At 39.0% G+C, this 25,897-nt stretch overlaps 2 protein-coding genes across 2 annotated transcripts in view; one reads left to right on the top strand and one right to left on the bottom strand.

The window, feature by feature from the left end:
• The window catches only part of GTF2F2 (general transcription factor IIF subunit 2), a 96,092-nt gene that overhangs the window by 53,775 nt on the left and 16,420 nt on the right, over positions 1–25,897 (bottom strand). The window contains exon 5 of the mRNA XM_074565185.1: positions 21,218–21,256. Coding sequence (XP_074421286.1) covers positions 21,218–21,256 — 39 coding nt within the window. The remainder of the gene's footprint in view (positions 1–21,217; positions 21,257–25,897) is intronic.
• KCTD4 (potassium channel tetramerization domain containing 4) lies at positions 6,809–10,796 on the top strand. The gene has a single exon (XM_074565193.1). The coding sequence runs from the start codon at positions 7,454–7,456 to the stop codon at positions 8,225–8,227; it is 774 nt and encodes a 257-aa protein (XP_074421294.1). The 5' UTR covers positions 6,809–7,453; the 3' UTR covers positions 8,228–10,796.

The following is a 25,897-nucleotide window of genomic DNA, read 5'->3' as shown; positions in this document are numbered from 1 at the left end:
AGAGAGAGGAAGGGAGACTTTCAGGTGAAAATGGTCCCATCACTTTCAGGATTCAATGATCTGCCCTGCATTGGTGGGGTTTTTTTGTGGGTTTGGTTTTTGAAGGTTTCTTTTGGGGGGTGGGGTGTCTGTGTCCCATGACTGTGCTTCGTGTTTAGACAGTTAAAACTGGGTTGAGATCAATTTGTCTGTAAAAATCAAGCTCTGGGGGTTGATGGAGCTGACTGACTATTATATCACTAAGAGATCTATTTTGAGTCTTTTCTAAGCTCCGTGTGCTCTGCATTCCCTGTTCCTAGGTGTGTAATTGCCTTTGGCTTGGTTAAAATGCATTGTCTTTAAACAGATTCTGTGAATTAAGTGATCCTGGTCACACCATGACAGTTCTGTCGTAGTTATTCACTGTCTTACCAGCATTTGTGTCAATCACGACACATTTTATTAGCAGTGATTCTCACTTACTACTGTCCTTCTTGCTAATCCTGGAGGAAGCCCTTCAACCTACAACCTGAGTTGCTTCCTACTGATAATTACTTTCTGATAACTGTCAGACAGTTTTTAATCTAGTTCTGTGCTTGCTTTTTTTTTTTTTTGGACATAAATCAGAATATCACAAGATTCTAAATTATATGCAATACGAAATGCTAAGCAGGCTGCAAACATGCTGTTACTTTATCACACTCACCGTCTCCAAAATAAAAAAAATAAAAGAGGTTTGTTTGACTAGAAACCCTTTACATAAAGCCACGTTTGCTTGCATTCATTATGTTTCTGATCTTTTCTACCTTGTGAACTCCATGACAATTTTTCCACTAGTTTCTATGGTACAGGCTCAAGGCCAAGCAGCCTATACTCATCTGAGCCATCCAGCCCAGCTGTCCGAAGAGTGACATGCCGCTATCAATCTCTCTGCACCTTGCACAATTTTCAAATTATTCTTAATCTTAAGAATCAGGATCAGCGAACCAGACAGCTCCCCCACACCAATGAACCTGCCAATTAAACAGGCTTATCCTTAGTAATATCTTTGATGTCTTGGCTAATGCCCTCTTTTAATTAACCACCGATCCAGATTTGGCTTTTAATGTTCCAGTCGCTTCATGGTACAAGGCTCTCCGCAGCCTCCAAGAACGCCACCTTGCAGCTAAGCTACTCTGCTGTCAAAGCTCATCCACTGTCCAAAAGTCAAGGTTTATGTCCTACTTTCTCTGGACACTCTTGGGGATTTTAACACATCCAGGGAGTCTAGCAGAACAAATCTGCAAAGATGCACACAAACCTCTGGATGCAAGACTGTAGTAGGGGAACACAGTTTTTACTCCCTTCGCAGACTTATTCGCCAAACTCAAGTTCAGAGACTTAGGTCTGTCTTCACAGAATCACAGAATGGTTCAGGTTGGAAGGGACCTTAAAGATCATCTAGTTCCAACCCCCCTGCCATGGGCAGGGACACCTCCCACTAGACCAGGCAAAAGACCATGAAAAGACATCTAAAGCACTACATGTCTGCCTGGGTATTTCCATAGTCACATCAGCCTAGAAGCCAAAGGATGAATAAGGCATGAAAGTGGCAATTCCTTGTTAAAAATACCTACTCAAAATAAAGCAGATAGATAGTACAAGATAAACGAACAGGTCTAGAAGACTAGCTAAAACCAGTGATTAGAAGGGAAAACCGACATTTTCCCATGCATCTTACACTCTCAGTTGCCCTGTGTGGGGTGGCAGGTATAAGTACACTGTGAGTGCAGCCCCAGACAGGCTGGTCTGCATAACCCATAGCTTCATCATTAGCTCATGCTCACCCTGACCTACCTGCCCAAATACCCTGGTGCTTATTCATAAAAGAATTTCAACTGTTGACTCTTTCAAGTGAGATGATAGGGAGATATGCTGGGGAGACACCGATTCCAGCTTCAAATTCTGCTGACAATCATCATCAAACGAACAGAATGTGGTTAAAAGGCTTAAGGCAAACTTAATAAACAGGCACTGAGAAAATTTCCTGAAATTGTGCAGAAGATGGTTTGATAGGGGTTGGGTGTTTTGTTTGGGTTTTTTTGGTTTGGTTTTTTTTTTTTTTTTTTTTGAGGGAGAGATGGACTGGCTTGGAGACTTTAATGTCTCAGTTTTCTAGTCTGACTGCACCCAGCTCCAATTTCCAGCCACTGGGTCTTGTTAGACCATTGACTGCTAAGTTGAAGAGCCTGCTATTAAAGCATTTCTGCCCATCCAAGCACTTATGTACTCTCCACATTTATCAAACCTAATACAAACAAATCATGTTTTCTTGAATCTTCCATTAGGCCTATTTTTCAGCTTCTTAATCATTCTTATTGGCCTGAGAAAGTTCAGTTCACGAATGTCTCTCCTGAGACATTGTCTCTCAGAGCCAGACTTGACAGCATGTGGGGCAGGACCTGGGGTTTGTGATCTGCTCTTTGTGAGCGGTGCCAGGGAAGGTGGAGATGAAGATCTGCCTCAGGACGCGCGATTGCCGGGCAGCAGGAAAAAGTGGAAGAAAGTGCAGTAAGGACAGGCTATGGGCACACATGCCTCCAGCTCCTCAGCAGGTAGAAGGTGGGCTGTTGTTTCCCAGCGTCCAAGTTGGAAGCCCCGGTAGCTCCCGTTGCCGACTTACGCTGCTGTGCAGGCTATTGCATGTGACAGCTGGGCAAGGAGCAGCCCCCTCCTACACTAGACCTCAGCTCTGCTCTTCCAGACCAGAGGCATTTTGTGGCACCTCTCTTCCAGTCAAAGGGCAGCTTCAAAACTGGTGTCCTTCTCAGACCACCCTTCCCTGGCAGCCATGCAGCTAGGGAACAGGATCACCTGGTCTTTGCTTGGCACTCCCTTATTTAGGCATCCAAAGATACACACTGCATTTGTTTTGCTGACCACGGCACAGAACAATGACCTCATGTTTAGCTGTCAATGATGCATTATACGCAGGAAAGAGCCTCTGCCCTAACCCTCCCACAAACCTACGTACTGCAAGCCCCATCTACAGGGTATTGCTGGGTGTATAAACTTCATATTTGGCCATATTAAAATGTTATCCTAACTAACTATCCAAATGATTCTGCATCAGCAATGTATCTCCCTATTGACTACATTCTCAGTCTGTATCATCTCCAAACTTCACAGTAACTATCTCCTTGATCACTGACTAAAAATAAATAGGACCAAGAACCAAATCACAGCAACGTTCTAGTGATAATTCTCTGCTTAACATTTGCCAGTTTGAAACCTGCAGATCATTTTTGTATAGTTAAAGGAAAGGGAAACTAATACAGTTTATGTTCTTATTCAAGATGACAAACAGGACGTCCTCAAAGATTTAACAGAAAAAAGCATTACCTCCTTTGCTGAACAAGTTGTAATCAAAAAAAAGGGGCAAATTTTTGGCACAATCCATTTTCCCTCCACCTACATTGATTAGCATTACATTAGTCTCCTTAATTTTCAACTGACTGATGCCCAAGTCAGATGTTTTATTGGGTTTTGTACAGTCCCTTTTAGTTTTTAGATACCTGGGCTATCCAGTTCAGCTTTCAAATACTGGCACAGCATTTGCTTTTTCAGTCTTGTAGAACTGCAGTGCTCAAAAATTATCAACAGCAACTGTTGATAGAGTTTCTTAGACAGCTCTTTTAGAACTCTTGAATGCAAATTGTTCAGACTTGCTGATTTGAAAACCTTCAATTTTAATTAGTGTGTAGATCTTGTCTTCAATAGCTGTTAATCAACATCTTGGCGTTATTATTGGAACGAGAATGTCTATGATACCAACGCTTTGAGATAGTAGCTATTGAATGGTTTAATTGTTCAACAACCTGGACAATTTTCTGTGCTATGACATTAAGTGACTAGCAAATTGCCTCGATAACCCAAACAGATTTCATTAGCATGGCTTCCTAATACACTTCAAAAATTCTCTACCCCTTATAGCTGAAATTTCTCCTCATAACCTTTTGTACTGTAATAAATAAAAGTAGCTGTTTTCTGTAATCCAGGTCGTTTTCACTGACAGACTCTCAGTGAAGCTGATGCTGTTCGGACACATGAGTAAGCTGAACCAGAAAGTTGGTAAATCACCAACTTTCCTGTGGTGTGCTCAAGTCCTGAATCCTCAGCTCCATGGTGTGCTCAAGCTTCCAGACCAGGAGGTTCGGAAAAATGATGGAAGTTGAGGAGGAGTGAAGTTATTTTCCAAAAGGAAACACGTAGGACAGATTGAGGGGCAGATATGTATCCCCTTCCTCCTTGTATTTGTTTCCCTGTGTAGCTGACAGATGCCAGCACTGCATTTTCACTGTCTCCAGGACAGATTGTTTGACTGAGAAGAAACTGAAAAACTCCACAGATTGCCCTCCTGGTACAGCCCAAAGGATGAGTAACTTGGAAATGGAGTACTACTACTACAGCCACTCTCGTAAGTGTGCGCGAGAGAGAGCACTTAGTATGTTTTCTGACTTAATCGGGAACTAAAAGAACACCCTTGCAATTGCTGGATTCCAGTGCTATTCCTCCCTTGAATGGCCAATCCCAGCAAACAGGTGACACTAACAATTTGGGAAGCAGCGGCCATTTCAGGATTGCTAACTACCAACATCGGCAAGCAGGATGCTTCAGCTGTGCAGGGCAGAAACAGAGGCAGCTTGCTCATGGCATGGGAAAGCACACAGTAGAAGGTTGTTCCATCTCAATCCAAGTAGGAAAGAAGAAGCAGGACACACTTGGAACATCTCAGCTCTTCTGCGCCTGGTGCACAACACAAAGACTCTCAGAGCACAAGAGCTGTTCAAGTCTCTAGACTTGATTGCAAGAAATACTTTTATACCTTTACTAAAACAAACTCTTGCATCATCTTCCAGAAGATGGACAAAAAGACAGAGAAAAGGAAATCCAGTTCTTCTAGTTACACCTTCAGAAAACACTGAGCTATACGAAACCACTAAAATATTTCCCACCTCACTAAAACTACATGGCCCCACAATACCATATGTTATCACCAAGTGCACACGAAGAACAAGGGCTCTTTTAAAAAGTTGTCTTGTAGTACGGCCCAGAAAGTGGAAAATTTTCACAGAGATGTGCCAGCCTCCGATTTTGTGTTACAGATGACTGTCGGCTGCAGTGAAGTAAAGTTACATGGGTTTGTGGTGATGAAAATTTTACAGCAGCTCTACATTTTTTCAAGTCTCAAAGGTTTAAATGTAAATATTCATGATCTCCACAGAGTATATTTTCCACATCAAATCAATTTTGAATATTTTATCATACAAAACCACTGAAATGATTTTGCATGAACTTTCAAAGAATACTTACTCATTCACAAAAGTGGAAAATTTCAACTGCAAGTGTTAGAACATTGAGAAGATGATGAGCATGAAAAACTAAGAGAGCAGATACTGTTCTGTAACTGCTGTCTCTTAAAATGCAGACAGTTTAGCTGGCCATGAAGAATTTTCTATCTTTTACAAATCCCAGCTTTCTTTGGAAATCCCTACTTACTTGTGCCAGGACATTCCTAGTTCAGCTTCAAAGTATTTCAAGATCACTGTGTTAAGATGAAAGCACTACAGAAATAATTCTCTTAGGATTTAGCAGCCACTAAAATGGTTCAACACTGTAGCTATGCACAATCTAAGCACATTATAACTGAATTTTCCATCACTTGATGATAAACTAAATTTGAACACAAGTCTCCTATAATGGCCAAAAAAAAACCCCATACTTAAAACTATTTGGTTCTTTCACTTTCTCAATTATTCATTTAATAATTGTGAAATGAGTTAATTTTGAAAAAAATTAACAAAAAGTCTAAATGTCTGAAAACTAGAAACTGATTGAAATCTCCTTGACTGAATCAACAGCATCAAAGAGTTAAAATTAAAACCATGACTAATTCCTGATAAATCAAATCTAATGAATAATATCTGCTTAATATATCGCATAAAGCAGCAGAAAAATTTAGCGTATCAGTGCTAGGGATACCCTGGCAAAGGAGAATAGCAAGTAAAAAAAGAGTGCATTTATTTCTACTAGATTCAGTTATCAACTAATAAAATATTATAGTGATGACTCTACAGTATCGATAAACAGGCTTAGAGACAGTGGGAGCAGTAAGAATAAAATATTTAGATATAGAGCAGAAGAATTTATAGAAGAATAATATGACTTTTCACTGCTAATCAGGCAAAGCAGGATACATCTACCTGTAAAGTGAAAAATACATCTTGAAAAAGATGGGACCTCCTCTCCAGGTCCAGCCCAAGGTAAGTGCTCGCTCCCGCCCGTGCTGGGGAATGCATGCTGCGGCACCCAGAGATGTGCAGGGAGCTTCCCCTTTCCTGCTCCGAGCTGCAAATGTTTAAAGGGGAAACCCTTTTCAAAGAGGCAACCGAGAGCGAGCCTCAAAGCACAGATTCATGGAGAGAAGACAGCCATTTGATTCGAGTGTGCTCTGCCGATGTTTCCTCCCTCCCCGTACCCAAGTGTTGCTAAGCTATAATGTTATGTGGTGTTCAAAGCTATCTGTAGGCACACTAACCCTTTGTTCCACAGGACAGCTGAGTTGTTTCTATCGAGAAAGAACAAACTGATGCTAGATGGCCTCAATGACTTAAAAAAAAACATCGCTGAGTAAATATCTCTATAAAACAGTTTTTATCTGTGACACAAAGAAAGGCAAAAAGCAAAACCTAATCTTGTGTTGGTGCGGATGCTCCCATCAACTGCAAATGGAAGCTTTAACCGTGAGCTTAAAACGGTCAGACCAACAAGTCCTCAGCATCACTTCCAGAGTATCTTCTGTGAAAACATCTTACCACCGTGCACGTGTCCGATAAATGCGTAATATGTATGTGCATGCACTCCAGAGACAACACCCACCTTGTACAGACAGGGACACCTTTCCTTTCAGTGATGTCCTGCTGTACGCATCAGCTACTGTGATGGGTACCAAAAAAAAAAAAAAATGTGAAAAGATGCTTTGTGAAAATTAAAATCCTTTAAACATAAAGGAAGCTATCTGTTTAACACCAGAAGCACTAAACATGATTTGGCCATCTGATACTACAAATACATCTTAAAGTATTAAAAATAAGATGCCATTTAGAGTAGTGGTATGTGATGTGAATAACCCCCAAAACTACGTAAACTTTTTAGACTTAAAGGAAAGAAAGAGACAAACAGTTGTTATACCCTTCTTCCCTTATACAGTTAAATGCAAATTCTCCTTTACAGTCATATTCCTGATATCTCCTTGCATACACAGCTGATACGCCACCTACTGCAAACCCGAGCTGACAGTCGGAGCAATGCTAGCAGCATTTCCACTCCAACATCGTGCCGGAGCTGAATAAAGGTGCTTTTTAAAACCAAAAAATCTCTTTGCAAGCTGACAAGAACAAAGCAAGATAGCTGGCTTTTTGTCCTTGCTTCAATAATGGAGAGAAAAATAAACAGAAGAGAAAAGGAATGCGAAGAAAAACACAGCAACTCCGAAGGCTCAGAGCAAGACAAGGAATATAAAACATCTCTGATTACTCTGAACGTTGGTGGCTATCTATATATCACACAAAAACAGACACTAACCAAGTATCCGGATTCTTTTCTTGAAGGGATCATAAACGGAAAAATAATGTGCCCGTTTGATGCAGACGGTCATTACTTCATCGACAGAGATGGACTCCTTTTCAGACACATTCTCAACTTCCTACGAAATGGAGAACTTCTTCTACCAGAAGGATTTCGAGAAAATCAACTTCTGGCACAAGAAGCAGATTTTTTCCAGCTTAAGGTACTCTCGGATGCAGTGAAATCGAGGTGGGAGAAGGAACAGCTAGCATCTCGAGAGACTACTTTCCTGGAAATAACTGACAGCCACGACCGTTCACAAGGACTTAGAATCTTTTGTAATGCTCCTGATTTCATTGCAAAAATAAAATCCAGAATTGTACTGGTGTCCAAAAGCAGGCTGGATGGATTTCCGGAGGAGTTTTCGGTATCTTCAAATATTATTCAATTCAAGTACTTCATAAAGTCTGAAAATGGTACACGACTGGTACTGAAGGAGGACAACACCTTTGTCTGCACCCTGGAAACTCTTAAGTTTGAGGCTATAATGATGGCTTTGAAATGTGGATTTAGACTGCTGACCAGTCTGGATTGCACGAAAGGGTCAATTGTTCACAGTGATGCACTTCATTTTATCAAGTAATCACAAAAGGCAAAGGAAACAAGCATGCAGCCAGAAAAGCTCCTTGACCTGCAGCCTCCTGGCATCACAAATAACGTATCGAACTAGCCTCCTACCACAGAGCTCGGCTGCTAATCAATTGATGTGAGCTAATGGTATGTAAATCTCATAATGACATCCATCTCTGACTGACTTAAGCCGAATGAAAATTTTATGCCTGAATTTAATAAAAATTATCTGCTAAACATTGTAAACACAGGTCAAATGCTTTATGCTCTTTGTAATATATGTTTTCTCGATGCTGTCTTTCAACCAGAGAGCGTAGCTGAATTTTTGTGTACTTGTATGACTAACGTGCATACCCCTAACTGCCCTCCTGAAGAGCAGGGAGACTATTTTCATATAACAAGCAGGCTTAAAATATGTTTTGCTTATAACAAATTCAGAATGGATTTTAACTGGAATAAATGATTTTGAATGTTCAGTAGTGTTTATGTTAATCTATTGTACTGAATTTGCAAAAAAAAAAAAAAAAAGGATTGCAAGAGAGTTTTAAATTAATCAACTTGATTTTAAAGTGAAATGATTTCTTGACTCACTTAAACCCAAATTTACAGCTGTGTTACTACAGTAACAACAATTGGCAAAACCACATAAACCAACAAAATAATGTTGGGGGAGATGAGATCTGTTATGGGAAATGAGTTGAATCTGCATAGAATGTTAAAATTTCTAATTATATATACATATCAAATGGCTAATAAAAATATTTGACAAAGTTTCGTGTAACAGGTTTCCAGTAATGACATCCTACAATGCTAAAGTCACTGTTTCCTAGTAATAATTTGTGCTCATAAGGACAGGCAATTAACAGAGCCCTTGCTTTGCACAATGGCTCACTAAAAGCAACTAGTACTATTGGTTTTGAATAGACCACCTGCTGGCATTTAAAATGCATCACTCTTAAGTAATACAACAAATACCTTCTTTCTCCTCGTCTCCACTATTTATCCGATCTTTTCATTTATATTTTAAAGAAAGTTTTAATAGCTTCTATGGAACAACTGTAGCTAATTTAACCACAAGCATTACAAACCAGTCACTCCGCAAAAGCGGACTAAAAAAATTCATCGCAAAAGGCAAAAAGAAGCTGCACTAACTCTAAGTTTAAGCTTCGTCCATCCTTGAACCCAACCATCATTCACAGCTCAAACGAACCCCAAATTCAAGTCAAATGCTACTAAAGAACGAAAAAAAAACAACCACGTAGTTTCTCAACTTCCCCAAAACATCAATGTTGTACAGGAAAAAAAAAAAAATACTAATAATGTCAACAAAATGCAATACAATCCATACTAGAAGTGACAACTGAGGAAAACAGCTAACACAAGACAGGCTGAGAACAGTTTTCTATCAGATTTTAGAGGGAAAAAAATCCACCCTTAGTAGTACTGAGATGTGCTTTTCAGACATACAAGCTGAAGAACTGTTCATGTATACCAAAACTTCTCCGAGTTTGTCCAAATACATTAACTATCTACAAACAAAAGATATATAGTAAAATACAATTCTTTACACACTTCTTTTACACTCCTAGGCCATCCCAGCTAGAATTCCAACACTGTGCGTCATCCTCCCTCCTTCACCCCCCCCCCCCAGTTATTTTCAAATATCTTCAAAAAAAATCCTCATTAACCACCAATCTTGTACATACAAGAACCTCTAACACTTCTGTGAAAAGTAAATTTGAAAGCTCCCCTAAAAGAAATCCAAAATCCTGCTGATCTTCTAGGCCAAGAATTGGAAACACCATCGCACAGAACAATGACATAAAAAGCCCTTTGTGGACACAATTGTCTACACGAGCAAGAGAAAGTGACAAGACAATCTAGAAAAGCTCCATAACTAATCTACAAGTTTTGAAGACGCATGCTCTGAGTGCTGTCAAATACACAGCCTGCATAAGCACAAAGTCTGGAGGAGGCTGTTGCTCCTAGGATGTCAAATCATCCATTTTCACTTAAACGCTTTTGGTTATAACCTTCGCTTGTAATGGAACTTTGACTGATATTTAAAGTGTCACTGCAGTTGAAAAGAAAAAAAAGAAAAACAGCAAAAATCAAATTCGATTTCAAACAATTAATATATGGTAATTAAAATCTATTGTGGTTGCTTGCCTTTCAGTTGGGCTCTTAGGATGCCAAACATCAAGGAATCGTTAGCACTTCAGAAAGCAGCACCAGTTTTAAATCGTAGCATGACTTCCCTCATGAAAAAGCAGTAGAGAATTTAATGGCTCTGCATTTATTGTAGAAAATACTTTTGGAGTACAAGCTATTAACAAGCTGGCAGTCACAGGTAAAATTCAAACCATCTGAAATATCTTCTAAGAATATTCTATAGCTGTTCTTAAAAGATTTACTGGGAAGGTTTTATTTGCCAGCCATTTGGTTCAGAGTACCTACTTTCCTCTTAACCTATGAAAAAGAGCACTTAAAAAAAAAAAAGAGTTTCAAGTGAAAAATGTACATCTCTAATCACTAGTAAAAATAAATTCCTGTGTTGTTGTTTGGTTTTTTAAAATTTAAAACTCAATGATTCATTATGTTACACACTTTTCACCGCATTTTTTTTTTATTTCTGTGTAAATAATACTGACATCTACGGCATACATATAAAGTCATCTGCTGTAACACTAACTTCAATCTTGTCTTCTTTTCCCATCTTCATGAGCACTCATGCATTTCTACAAGTGTCAGGGTTTGAAATTTTTACATGCCATCTCTCATCGAAGGCACCTCCCTCAGCTGTTTGATTCACACAGCAGAAACAGAAGGAAGACGGGGGTAAAAAATTCATTCTCTTCCCTGTTCACGTTGAAGAAATCCACAAATATGCTGAGTCATACCATATCAGTTACAATCAGACACTTCAAACTAGTTATAAACTTGAATAATTTTTCAAACTAGGGTGGGTAAGTGTCTTGCTTTGGTATATGAACAAAGTGACCACATAAAATCTCCATACTGTGAATAACGTTTCCTTTTTACTCCATAAATACGCTAAAAATAACATAAATATATTTTGCCTATGTTCAGTCACTCAGGTGGATACTTGTGTTCCATCTCACTTTTTTTTTTTCTGGTGTGCCAGAAAAGGTAGCCAGTTATACATCAGTTACCTTTTCTCTCTTTTCTTTAAGATTGGAAATTTCATATTTAACACTACTACGAAAGCGAGAAAGCTGCAAAATCAAGTGCTTAAGTCAGAAATACTAACAGTTTTTCGAACATTACTTAGAATACAATGTGCGTGCAAAGTATTGCTATTCATTTTTCTCCCATTATGACTTGGATCACAATGACCATATCAGAACAGTCCTACAAGTACCAGGAGTTAACAACAATTTCCATAATTTCTCTGATGACTTTCAATTGCTCGGGTAGGAGTAAAGAGGAACTTCTTCCCCCTTCCTCAAGGAGGCACGTAACCTGCTTGGTCAGCTCCACCTGCCTCCCTGCCCATTCTCTTGGGCGAGAAAAGGGGCCACCAAGCAGAAAGGACAGATGGAGTTGAAGGCAGGACTGACCCCCATACCCTACAAAAAGAATATCCTTGCCCCTCTGAATTCCTTGAATGACTGCTCATGAAAAAAATATATATAGCTTGATCAAAATACCCACACTCGGATGCTCATCTTTTCCATCGGTGGAGGAGAAGCCAAGGGTTCTTTTATCACACTTGGCAGTACACTGTCATAGGTACCAACTACCTGGTTTATTTCTACATGTTTTGTCGTTACAAAACCTAAAAGTGGCTGCACTATGTCAGCTAAGGTCTATCTAGCCCAGTATCCCCTGGTGACTGTGAACTGTTTCCATCCCCTGATCCTTCACATCTCTGGGCAGAATTCCCATTTTTGATCCTTTGACCCTCACATCCTTCCCCTTATCTTGTTCCTCCCACCATCATGCAACTACTTTTCATTTTTCTTTCACCCTACCCCTCCCTTCCATTCGCCAGGCAGGTTGTAGGGCTTTGTCAGGGATGCCTAGGAAAGAATATAAACCCAGAAAAAACATATACGATGCTCCCTTGAAGTATTTCCTTAGTCTCCAGTCATTTACTGCCCAACGACTTCTAGAGCCAGATGTGGTTTCTGGAGGTAGCCTTGATGCTGTGAAATATACAGGCTGCGCAACAAGGTCAAATTACAGCTCCAACTCCGCACCTTCATTACCTGCTCACCCCCTGACCAGTGTTTCACAGCATCATAATTGCACTATTGACATTTTCCAACACACGTCTTATTTTTAATTGCCTTTTTGCATTTGTACCTATTACAACCATGTAAGTGACAATTGGTCACTTCTTTTCTACCGTAGGTGATATTTCTCTAGATCCTAAAAGGGAAAAAACCCTACATCATCATTTGCAGCAATCAGTGGCATTGTTATTTTCACCTCTTACTTAAAAGCATTAGAAGGTTTCCATTCAAGAAGATGAGAACAGCTTAAGAAAATTATTTTCCTCCTTCTCTCACCGTTATTATACAAGCAGAATAAGGGCAGGCAACAAATTTTCCAATTTAATAACAGCTGTGCGCCTCATCCATTAATTTATTTGGGTAGAAGGGTCACGTTGCCCTAATTCTGTTGACTGATGAATCAGGATTGGGCATGAAGGGTGCGAGTTAACTTAGGTCTATGACAAAATATTATTTTCTTAGGCTAGAATTACTTCATCTTTGCTAAATAACTATTGCCTAACCCTAATTTTGTCTCCTGTCCTGCAACACAGAGCAGAAATTCTTAAAATGACAGGAAAGTGACTACTAGTTAAAAACCTGAAGGTATTTTCACATGAAAAGATAGGCTTGCATAATTTACTAGGTTGAAACAAAAGCAACCGATACGGCATGAGAAATTTAAGATCAGAAAATTAACATATGGGGTTTAATTACTTTTGAAATAGACATCCTGTAAGTCCTATCTGCTGGTATATCACAGAGAATGTTGTCTCAAAATACTGCCTTTATAAATCATCATCGTTTGCGATAAAATACCAGAAAACAAGCAGCGCAGCAAGGACCGAGTAAGGTAGGAGAGAGATGTATGATGACACCTGAGGAACGCCGATGAGCAAGACTTGGAAAAAGAAAGCGCATTTGCCTTTCTTTCTGAAAGAAATTGCATAATACCCTGTAGACCTAGATGGTTGATTTCTTTTCCTAAAAATGTGTGTAGCAAGAGTATCACACACAGCTAAAGCAACAGTCTCACAAAAAGCTGTTTCTATCTGCGCTGGTAACAGTTTAACATCATTGCCATTATCATTTAACACCACGTTTGTTCATTTTAAGCTTCAGAGAAGAATACTGCTCTGCCACTTCAGAAACAAAACTGTTCACAAAGCTGGTACAATAATTATAGCTGTAAACAGCAGCTACTCATTTAAAACACTATTAGGACATGATGACATGTAAGTTCAACATGTTAAGGTTTCAAAACCAAGTAGTCAGAAGATGACTGTTACAAATCGAGCCATTCTGAAGGCCTGTAACGTTCTCCTGATCATGCTAAAAGCAACTACAGTATCGCTGTGTTCAGCGGTGGTGTTACTTTGGGGGACATAACCTTGGTTTACAGAGAGCTCATGAAACCCACCGTCTTTCTGGACATTAAAGGGGGATTCCACTACTTCCAACCCAAGCATTATTTCAGTTACCTCAAAAACGAGATCTCTCCGCTTTTCCAGGATACATCTTTTTTTTTTTGCCTTTGACACCACCCCACCCCAAGCTTTCAACAGCAGCTTGGTTCCAGGAATGGAAAGCCTGACCAAAAGGAGGTGGCAAGTTTTCTTGCTCACATCTCCTGAAGGGAGATTCAGTGTCCTGTGTAAGGGGGTGTCACTTCACCAGCCACAGGAGCACACCAAGGAGATGAGAATTCAGATTTAAAAGCCCAAGGCTGTTCGCTAGGGAAATGCCCCAAGAAGATGAGGATCTTCTGGATGAGGGCTTGCTAGAGCCGTGAGCATGATGGTCAGGAGTCTTGAAGTGCTGGACTGCCCCAGAAGCGAGGATGGGGAGGGAGCAGCATCTCCTGAGCACTAGGAGATGAAGAGAAGGGCTGAGGGACTCCGTGTCAGTGACAATCACCCAAGAACCTTGGCTTTATGGAGAAGGCAGATGCCCACACAGCGCAACATTAAGGTTGTACTACACAAGTAATGTCTAATTATCCTGAAATTACTAAATAAATAAATGTTAAATTAAAACCATATATATTTGGTTTTTCATATGTCAGAATTCAGAAAAGCAATTTTCTTTTTTGCAGCAGAAGTCAGAGGAATTCAGTTTTTCTAAAATCTGCCAACAGAAAACCTTGAGCTACAAATCTACTGCTCCAGCTCCACAGAAAGCTGCTTGTTATCTCAAAGTAGGTTCTTGATTTTGTACCATAGTGAACAGATGAAGGAAAAAAAAAAAACAGGTCAGAGGTGGGTACAGACTCTCAATTAGGAAGAAAAAATTAAGCAAACAAACTAGCAATGAACAGGCTAAGCATCAAAAAACGTAAACAGAACAAGCAACTGTAACGCCAAACCCAGTCATTTATTGCCTATCTACTACTTAAATAAAGCCTTTGGCAAGTATTAGGGATAAGGCAGTGCATTTTCTCAATGCTGAAACTGGTAATTTAAGAGGAGACAAACTAAAGGACCTACAGGCCAGGCTGATAAGAATCAGCTAAATAGAGAAAAAGGTACTCTCAGGTTAGGAATCTTATTAATAGTAACTTTATCTAAGGCCTTGCAGCATTGCCAGGTCTTGTGATATTTCCAACACATTGTCTAAACCGAACAGCAAATAACATTCTTTCCCAAGAGGGCAGAAATGTAACATGTAGGCTATTTTATGTCTTCTCATATTGCGATAAAGTCCACCTCTATAAGACTTTTCTGCCATGCACAGATGATGATTTTAGGGTTTGCCCACAGAGTGCAGTGGACAAATCCCTGAGACAACCTGCCTGAGTAAGACAATATGCTGTAGCACAGCTACACGCTGTTCCTGCTCCTGTATCACCACAGCTGTTGGCAAGATGCTGGGGCTGGAAAAGCCTTATAGCTCAGGAAGAGCACCAAGTGAGCTCTGCTAGACTGTTTCCAGACTCAAACATACAGAAAGCTCGAGTCCTACTGCGCTGCAGCCTCCAGTGCTCTCGCAGCTGCAGTTAGCAAAGGCAGAGGTAACACACAACCTTAGAAGAGCTGCTCTTGCCTTTGCCTTCATTGCCTTCCCCCTCAAAAGTTAGCTCCACGGTTAAAAAGAAGAAACTTCAACTATCCCTGATGCAAGCTCTGTAACAACAGTACGGAACTGGGAGAAAAAAATGGGGGAGGGGAGGGCGGGAACCCACCAGAGCCTGGGAGGAACAGTACTGGATTAGGCTAAAGGTCTGCTTTGCTCAGCATTGTGACTCCAGCAAAGTGGCCAGAAGTGGATATCCATGAAAAAGCCAAAGGGCAGAGCAGACATGTATGATTCTCCCACTGGGTATGCATCCCAGTGTCCACCATTTTTTTGTGGCATGAGGTCTCTTAAATCAGATGTCCTCTCCATCTTTGTACCCTTTGGTGGATTTTCTTTCACGTACCTCTTTGGTCTCCTCCAAGGTCATGTAAGCCTTTAGCAAATACCACCTTCACATCCACATCTTCTGGCAAGGAATTCAGCAGCTCAATTACATTCTGAGTGCAGAACCACCTCTTTCCATTTACTTTGAAACTGCCTCCTGCTAGCTTTACATCTGCTACGCACCACTCTTGCATCGGCCAAGGCAGCAAGCATTTGATCTCCCTCTGCCCCTTTGATCCACCATTCAAGGCTCTAATTTGCAATACTGCAAAGGTCTGAAACCACCAAACGTGATCGTGCTGGTAGGTGGGTGAACTGCAATAATCAGCAAAATCCCTCACAGAAGACAAACACAATTTGTGGAGTCACGATCTCCGATGCCAGGCACGGCTGAAATTCCTGGGATTTCTTGAGAGTCAGAAGGGAAGACTGAGAACTCTGATACGAGCCAAAAGCACGCTTCCCCGTAGTGCAGTGCTTCAACAAGCTGGATGCAGACATTGCTGAAGGACAGAACAAGCTCGTGGGATTAACTCCCGCTGTTTTATATCGGGTTCTGTTCTCAGGATAGAGACTGCATGATAATAAATACATCAGCGCTGCTCAGGCAAACATAAATATTAGAACATTCATAAAGCATACTAAAATAAATAGCCAGGCCCCAAGGACACCAAGGTCAATTATGCAAATTCTTAAAGAATTTAACTCTAGCTCATGTTGATCTAATTAAATCCATGTCCTTTTTGCTGTTTTACCAATGCACTTTCCCTGATTCTCCACAATATTTATTATAACCAGTATGACAGACTTTGACTACATATACCTTAAAGCATGAATTGTTGCTTCTTTGTGTTTTAACAGCTATAAACAGAGTCTCATTAATGACTATGGCTCCTGTAAAACTGCTGGGAAGCTTGTACTTTAAATTTATCTGTCAACAAATCCAGTTATGTTTTCAAGACATAAAATGTTTCCGTGGCTTGAAAATGGCAGATTCCATAATCAAGTTACCTTCAGCGCTCAGCTAGTATTTAAATTAAGAATTACTGTTTTATTCCTCCTAATGATAATTTTTCAGTTAGAATTTCACTTTTGAAGTATAATTAATACATGTTAATCACTCTAAAGTGGATGAAATCAAATGTGCATTCAGCAGCTTTACACAGTTCTGTGTTGTAATGTAAGAACTCTGTGCCTTTAACAAAAAAATTGCTGATTTTACTGCAGCATTTATCAAAGTGCCTACACTGAATTTCAAATATTCCAACACGTGTATAATCAACACCTGAATTTTTTTTATTGCAACATCAAAAAATGAAGCAAGTGTGATCTACAGACAATTTGAGTGTCTCGTATTTGCGTCTGCAGTCAAACATGTACATTCACAATTGTCAAAATTTTAATACTAGGTTCACGCCGTATTGCCTGCAGCAGCTCAGATAATTTATTCCTTTTACCTGAAGTAAAATCAGAAATGGTCCCAATGGTGCCTCTCCCTTCACTAGAAGGCATTTGTATTACTCACTGGCAGGCTGGGGGAAAAGAGATGACTAACACCCTGTCCTAAAGCATGCTAAATACTGAAGGCTGCTATTTGCTATAAACTTAAGACTGTAAGAGATGGAATTTGGATACAACAGGAGTTCAATTGACTTGAAATAGGTTCATGAACCTCAAGCAGTAGGTTGTGCATTAACGCTCCCTGATGTACACATTCTTGAAGAGAAAGATGCATATGTAGTTTGTTTACAGAGCTGATATACCACCCCCCCTCCCCAAAGCAATACTCTGCTTTCAAAGCTACATTCTCAAAGCTTAGGCAACATTATTATCAATTGCTGCCTGTGCAACTTTCATTTAATGCACTTCCGCAAGGACAGTACATTTGCTCTTCCATGAGAATGCATTTCTTTACCTTATCATTCTCAACAGACTACACAGCCTCATGGCAGCAGCTTCTGGGTATTTTTCTTTGGGAGAGGGGGGACAAGTGACACTTTAACTGGCAGAAATACTTGGTTTTCACAGCTTCTGTAACTACAACAGCACTTACAGGTAGGTGCAAGCAAAGCCATAAGCAAACAGGAGCTACATACAGATAGCTGGGGTTAAAATCACTTGCTCAGCATCATATAGGAACAAGAATAGCCAATTCTTATTTCTGTTCTCCTTTAGCTGAGTGTGTAGTTTGCTACACCCCTTTTGCACTTAGCAGAAACCAGCCTTCAGGCACTAAACAACACTGGTTGAATCCCTGAGTGCTGTTTATCACATGAACTAATCATATAGGATTTTTATATGGAAAAAGTAATCTAAAATTATCAAACTGCATGTGCAAAGGGAGCTCAAATTTAGTTTAGATAAACTTGTTTCTGGCATGCTTCGATTCCTGAATATTTTGACTGTAGCCATTCAGGATATTATGAACACTAAAAGTTTACACAGTCTCAAAAACCACCAGGGATACTTCATAGAAGGAAAATCCACAAAGGCCTGTTAAATAAAACACCATCACACCTGGGTCTGGATCTCCCTGAGCTGCAAATCATTAAAGGCTGGAAAAAGTATTTTGGGAAGGTACCACTATGCTTCTGTGTTGTTCTTAGACTCTTCTTAAGGCATCTACAATAGGCCACCACTGAGGACAGGATACCAGCTAGACGACCTTTGGTCTGACCCAGTACCACTTATCTCCCTCCAAATGACATCCAGCAGAGTGGCAACACCGATAACATCTTGCCTTCTGGGAGGCGGCTCACAACTGGCCCGACAATAAATGTGATTAAAAGTGTCGTATATAATCCTAATGATTTGGGACGTAAGAAATTCTGAAGATTGACAGTACCCCCCCAATGTAAAAATGTGGGGGAGCTTTTTAAGGATATAAGTCGAAGGATTTCTAAATGTTGTCTCATTCATTTCCTTTATTAACTTTCTAAATTAGGTATTTTTATTACAGTAATACCTAAAAGCAGTCATTACAGTCTTGTTCTGCTAGAATGCCACATAAATACATAAAAAACATTGTATTTGCCTCAAAAGTACTTATTGTAGGCCAAGATAAAGTAGATCAACAGCAAAATGGAGCTCTCAATAACCTGAATTACTTGAGAGGTAGTTTGGAAAATGCCACCTGAGTTCCACGACGGTTTTGACAAAAAAGTGAATAAACAAATAAGCACAACCGATGTCTGAGAGTCCTCCTTTAAATGCCTCTGTGTAACCAAATACAGTCACTCAGAAAATAAATCCATAACCAGCTTGATTCCATCAAATGTGTTTAGCACTCATCTCGTCAGTGTATTTAAGCAGCCCACAGAACACACTAACTCATTCTTCTGACCAAAGCAAAAATCCAAACAACTAAACACGTGGCCACCTTACACAATATTTGCAGAACAAGGAGGAGACGCCAAGAGTGAAGAGCAGATAATTCAATCATTCAAACACAAACCAAAACAGAAAAAAAACCCCAAAGCCAAGCAAAACCAAGGGTGCATCCCTACAAATGAAGAACATCAGAGAAATGCAATGTAAGTACCAAAACTCTGATTCATTTTAGCAGTTAAACTCTCAAGATCTGCTTTACGTACAACACCCCACAGCAGCGAGTCTCAGTTTTCAAGTGGTATAAAACACTAATCTCTAGAAAGTAGCCCTTCATAACCTTAAAGCTGCACCACAATTAACATATAATCAGAGTGAACAGGTTTTAACAAGTAACTGAGAGAAAAACTGTAAGCTATAAAACACACCTTGAATTCAGTATGTGTCTACAGACTGTACATTTCTAACACTAGTCTTTTGACACGCTTAAGCCAGTGTAATTAAAAGCATCTCAGTATTGCAAAGAATTCCCTCCTACAAGTAACAAAACCCAAGCCCTACTCCCGGCTAGACACAAAGTATACATTTTGACAACATTTGATGCTGAAATGCAATTCAAATAAAAGTCAAATGTTAGCAAAACCGGACATCTCCACATTGAAGTGTCCAAAAAATTACTTTCAAGAAGACATTTTGAAAACCCACTAGCATTAGTCTTATGTTTAGGAATTGTTTTTTTAAGAAAGACAGGAGCATGAGACTCTTTCCATTCCATCTACTATCTCTGCCATTATCACTTAAGAGTGCCAGCCCAGTCCCAGTACTATTTAATCTGTGTGCATCAGACGTAATCCCTCTACTAACAAGACTGAGATTTGTCTATATATTTTGTATTAGCTGTGTCTAGTTTCCCAGGTTCACAGGCTCTTGCTAACATTGGCACTTATTTGCACTAGTACGTTAATGATATTTTTGAAACATCTCTTTAATAAAAGCAGAAAAGGGGATTTTTATTAAACACTACTTGACACTGTAGGATTCTCATGCTGTCGTGTACCCATCTGGGAATTTTGGCAACGTAAGCCCAAAGGCTTTAACAGAAGAGAAGGGAGCTGAGTAGGAGCACAAGTCCTCAAGAGAGCTCTGCTCCAGCTGCTGGGGAATTGCACTTCCACACACCTATGTTAGAATACAACTTTCTGGAATCATCTCCTTCCATTAACTGTAAAGGAAGCCTGCACAGATTAGCTCCAACCTGAAATAAAATCTTTAGGATATCAGGTAGCCTTAGGAATCTATCTGATCTAAGCACATTGCCCATTTCATAAAAAAATACTAATCTAAGGGCAATACTTCTATTTAGTACTCTGAAGCGTGTAAAAACCCCCGACACTTCGACTGTAGCAACTGCAGTTTGAGAAGCCCCCTTCGAATTTCGAACTGTACTCAAGACATCATTAGACTGACTAACACGTAACTGGTAGTTAATATCAGTCAACTAACCATTTTTGACTCTTTCCAAAGAATTTATAAATCTTTCAGCAGAAAGATTTTTTTCATTAGAAAAACTGAAGAAAGTACAATACTAGAACACTAATTTTCTGAGTGCGCAGTCTATGCAATTAAAATCAAAGAACAAAAGATGTGGAAATTTGCTACAAGCTTTCCAATCAAGAGGAAAGAATTCAAACTGAAAGATACAGACAATCAATCTAAAAAAAAGAAAAAAGAGCTGAGAAATAAAGAAAAATAATATCTAAAATAATATTCAAAAGAACATTACATTTCTAAAGCTCTCCCTCATCATTCTCCCCCCTTCATTTAAATAAAAAATATTAATAATTTAAGCTTTTGATTACAGTAGACAATCAGTTTATGAAGTCATTTTTCATTTTTGTGATATTCTACCCTAGAAATATTAAAAAAAAAAAAACAACTTTTTTTTTTTTTTAAATCTATTGATTTATTGAAAAGTAAGACTGAAAAGGTGCGGTCATAAGCAATTTCTTAAGTGTTTCAAATAAAGTGTCCACACTCACCAGCGCTGCTGCTTTCAGATTTTTCTTCTGGTTGGCTTTCTGGAAAAAAAGACAAATGAACAAAAAGGAAACGTAATGTTTCTGTGTTGATTATTTGAAATACATCTAAAAAGTGGGTTGCAAGGCAAAGAATGATAAATTATGATAAAATCACAATCGCTCGATCAATGTTTATAAATTTACTTTCTGAAGAATAGTTTGCCACAGTGAGCAACAAAAGAAAAAAATATCTCCTTTAGTGCCCAAGCTCACAACTTATATGAGAGAACTCCATTAAATCTCTGATCGAGCTCTGCAGGAACGAAGTTACACATTTATACAAAATCAGTAGTAGCATTATACTTCAGCAATTAATGGTATCCATGTATTTCACTGGTCACTCTAGACAAATGAATATTATTTTTGTATATTTGAAAAAAAATAAAATCAAGGTCCTGCGGAAGAATACTCTTAATTGGCATTAGGTAAATTTTTGAACTTGATCAACCTCTTCTGTACCCTTTCTGCAGATCCCGCAAGGATTTATTTCTTCAGTCTTTTCCCTTTCTGACCATTGGCCCTCAAACGGTACGATAGCCCAACTTGTCAGGTACAGAAATTACGCGTAATCAGAAACGTCCCCTGTTCCACAGAGCAGAGAATCAAAGCATGTATGAAGGAAAAACCTAGACATAAGTGTTGAAAAGCGACTTGCCAAAAAATTATCACTCGGGTGAATGGCAGAGTCAGATTCAGAAACAGCTTTCTGCATGAAATTACAAACCAGCATTTGAAGAGATGGCAGCCGGCGGATGTATTTTGGTAAACTCAGTTCTAACACTTACCAAATCCTACGAAATTAAACCTCTACATAAATGACAACCTGAAATTTGACTGCTCCTCCTATATTTCTCCTTTTTACGCATCTTCTAAGGTAGAAAATAACATGAACGCTTTCACTTATCTGAAATACAGTTAAAATCATAAAATAGAGTTGTCCTTAGCTTTCAACTCAGAGATGTCACAGCTATCATTACAGACTATTTACTTACAGGCGCGAGTGAATTACTGCTCTAACTCGGAAAGTAATTTTTGAGTTCAGTCAGTTTGATCATTTCTGCCTTTTACAGGCTGCGTATTAAGAGACCTGAAAACATGAAATATTTTACAAAACCTTTTTCTTGCCACTGATTCTTGCTGGCTTTCATGGCTGATGGCCCTGTTTCCTCACTGAGATGGCTGGCAGCCTGAAGACTAATGCAAATGGAAAAAGCGGTATCTTGCAGATCCTTCTTTCTTTACCGGTGGCTGTCATTAGTCTCAGCAGCTGAAGGCATGTACTTTCTCAGTGAGAAAACCTCATTATATGGTCTCTTCCCACCCATGAGCATTCATAAAGCAAGTTAAGAACTCTGCCAACTTTCAGATATATGTGGAGGATAGCCTGTTTGCAGAAAAGCATGTATTTTCTCATTGACTTTTTTTGTGTGTATTTAGCACATTTACAGCATAATGTTATTACCCCACCAATACTCCAACTCAGTCATAACTTAATTAGGAAAACATTCAGTACACACACAAGAAGCTAAGAGGACATAATGAAGAAATGTGCAAATATACGAAGATACCAATCCCTGCCTGGAGTGAGATGTAAGAACCAGCTGGATTTAAAGCTGTTTCTTTCTAACTCTGTTTCAATGAAAAGACTAGCTACCTAGCCAATACTACTGCATAAGACATCACACGTAAAAATTGTTAACGGCATCTCTGATTCAAATAACAATAAATGTGTGTCATGTCTACAGGGGGAGTGTGTATGTTGGCTTGTAGCAACAGAATCTGCCCTCAACAACACAGGCAAAAAAAACCCAGACAAAATTCAAGCCTTGCAAAAAAAGTGTGTGGGGGTTTTTTTCCCATCATTAGACAATTTCTTCTTGTTATTATTACGTCACAAGTATCTGCTTCAAAAATCTCAGTACTAATAACATAAGGGTGGTAAAGGAAGTTGTACTATGTCTACCCAATATATTTTATCAACGTAGACTACAGCTGCTCAGCTTCCTCCACAACATGCAAGTCACAGATAAATATCAACAGGTTGGGGTTGTTTGGTTGGTTGTTGGGCTTTTTGTTGGTGGGGGGTTTTTTTGGAGGGGTGGTTAGGGAAGGGGTTGGGTTTTTTTTTTGTTTTTTTTTGTTTTTTTTTTTTTTTTTTTTTTTTTTACACATACAGTGTACTGGGCAGTACATACACATTCAGTGAGACTGAAAAAACCAAAGTCACTGAAGTAGGCAGAAAGCCAGTTCTACTCCCATCACACTGAGCCCATTCTAAGATCCCATGTATTTTGTGCATTATATCCTCAATTGTTTAAATTTGTACAGGAATTAACAGTCAATAGTTTTAATAACAAAAATGAAAAGAAAATTAGCTCACCCCGCTATCCAGCTGAACCCATTTTACATAATTCATTAATCCTCACAACACTCATATGAAGTAAGTAAATAAATATAATTTTCATTTTTTAGAGATGGAGAAGAGAGATGATATAAGCAGTCCCAGTTGCTTTCTAAATGAACCATATGTCCCAATAATACATACAAAATCTTGACCCATCAAAATGCTGTGTGTAATTAGACTAGCTTGAGTCACATATTCTGCTTTTCTGATCATGGGTTGCATCTTCTTTATGATCCTCACAAATATTTGGAAATTTGCATAAATGCCAGAGATCTGAAAGGCTGCTGTTGCTTCTATTTCTTTTGATCCTGAGGCTGCTGATAGGTTTTCCTCTTCTGCTAACAGCAGTCCATAAAAGAATAAAGTACATAAAGGAACAAAGAAGCATTAAGTAAGGCCCCAAAGCATTTTGGAGACTGGAATGCGTGGTTAAGTGACAGCCCGAACAAATAGAGACAATTGGAAAGGACTGTTAGAGTAGACAGACATACATCAAAACTCTGCAGCAGCACAGCTAAGACGGCAGAAGGATGAGGGAGGGCGTTTATCTCCTAAATCAGAGTTTGGTGAAAAATTTGAGAAGCCAAACATTCATCTAATAAGATCAGAGGTACTATCACAAGGCATCAAGATTCTGAGTGCTATGTATTTTACTGGAAATAATTAAATGTAATCATAGGAGTAACTGCTTTAATGAAAGAAAGAAACACCTTTCCAGGATTTATATCAGTGTTCCTTCCCTTCACATTTCTTTAAATGGCTGGGTATTTCTGATATTTCAAAATACAAATATACCAAATATAGAATACAAACCTCTGACTATTAAATTTCACTGGAATACAAACACGTTAAGTTATATAGTAGGCGTGATTCATGTACAAACTCAGAGAAGGTGTCTTCATATATGATAAGCTGTATAAAGGGAAAAAAAAAACAACGCAAACAAGGCGAGACTATTCAAGGGGTGTGGGAATAAAGGAGCTGTTCTAAGATATACAGGCAAAGTTATGTGTATTATTGAACAGGAATACAAAAAAAAAAAAATTGAATTTCATTGAGATTCTGAAGTAAGAGAAGACTCAGAAAACCAGAGAAGAACGCAGTGTTAAGAGGCAGCAATCCTCTGTGAAGCACGAAACAGTGAAACAATTCATGCATGAATGCTGCTCAGAAACAAAGGTCTGGTATTCATGCTGTCAATGGAGTTCTCTAAACAATTTTTACTTTCAGTAAGATGGAACAAGCATGAAGGGATTTAAAGTCACCAAAATAGGCATTAAGGCAATCCCACCTATGAAGGGGGAGTTGTGAAGATATATTCAAAATTTCAATAAAATGAGTCATCTTACCCAACTTCACAGATATATCTTATACTTTATTTGTGCCTACAGTGTACAATGTTCCTCTCCACCCATCAGTCCTTTACAGTTAAGGATGCAATTGCCTGCCAAGGTCTGCATTTTCCCAAGTCACATTAGTAGCACGTTTTTCCAAGAACAAGGCTCAGTAAGAAACTTTTATCATTATCCATAACATAGCTGCATTTTTTATTTATATTTAGAGACAACAATCCTAAACTACTTGCTGGCAGAAAAATTAAGCAACAGGCAATTAAAGCAGTAAGGGAATTAATTTATAATCGCAATCAGAAAAGTTTGTTGTTAAATGTTTAACAAAAGCATGTTCCCATTCCTTCAACCAAGAAAAAAAACTGTCAAATTACAGCACTTCCTTATGCCAGGGTGTCTGCCACTAGGAAGCTGAGAAAAAAAAAAAAAACAACTATTTTAACCAAACACACCCTATATCAAACCCATTACTTGCCCTTAGATAGTTCTTAGCTATATACACATATGAAAAATTCATTTCGTTCAATACAAGACATTGAAATATATGCAAAATGCTCTCCTTTCCTCTCCCGCCCAAAAAATTACAGCTATGATAGCTGATGACAAAGATAAGATAAAATGACTGGAAGCACAAATAGCATTGTTGCATAGCAACTGTTGATGTACATATGGTGATGTTTATGGAACAGAATGTAGTTCATATTTAATGCAGAAATAATACTAAAACCAGCCTAGACAGCAAGACCTAGACAGCAAGAGACAACTGTGCTTTGGATCCCTCTGCAGTCGTCACAGAAGCCACGCTTCCCGCCAGCTTTGCTAAACTGATGTTCAGAACACCACCGCAGGTCTTACTGATTCGCCCAGCAATGAAGACAACGCAAAGAA

This window comes from Larus michahellis, chromosome 1, assembly GCF_964199755.1.
Source record: "Larus michahellis chromosome 1, bLarMic1.1, whole genome shotgun sequence".
NCBI classification, from domain to species: Eukaryota; Metazoa; Chordata; class Aves; order Charadriiformes; family Laridae; genus Larus; species Larus michahellis.
Note: the sequence above shows the minus strand (reverse complement) of the source record. Positions and strands in the feature narration are given on the sequence as shown.

Bases quoted from the DNA above. Each gene is read 5' to 3' on its own strand.
- KCTD4 (XM_074565193.1), top strand. From the start codon at position 7,454: ATGGAGAGAAAAATAAACAGAAGAGAAAAGGAATGCGAAGAAAAACAC.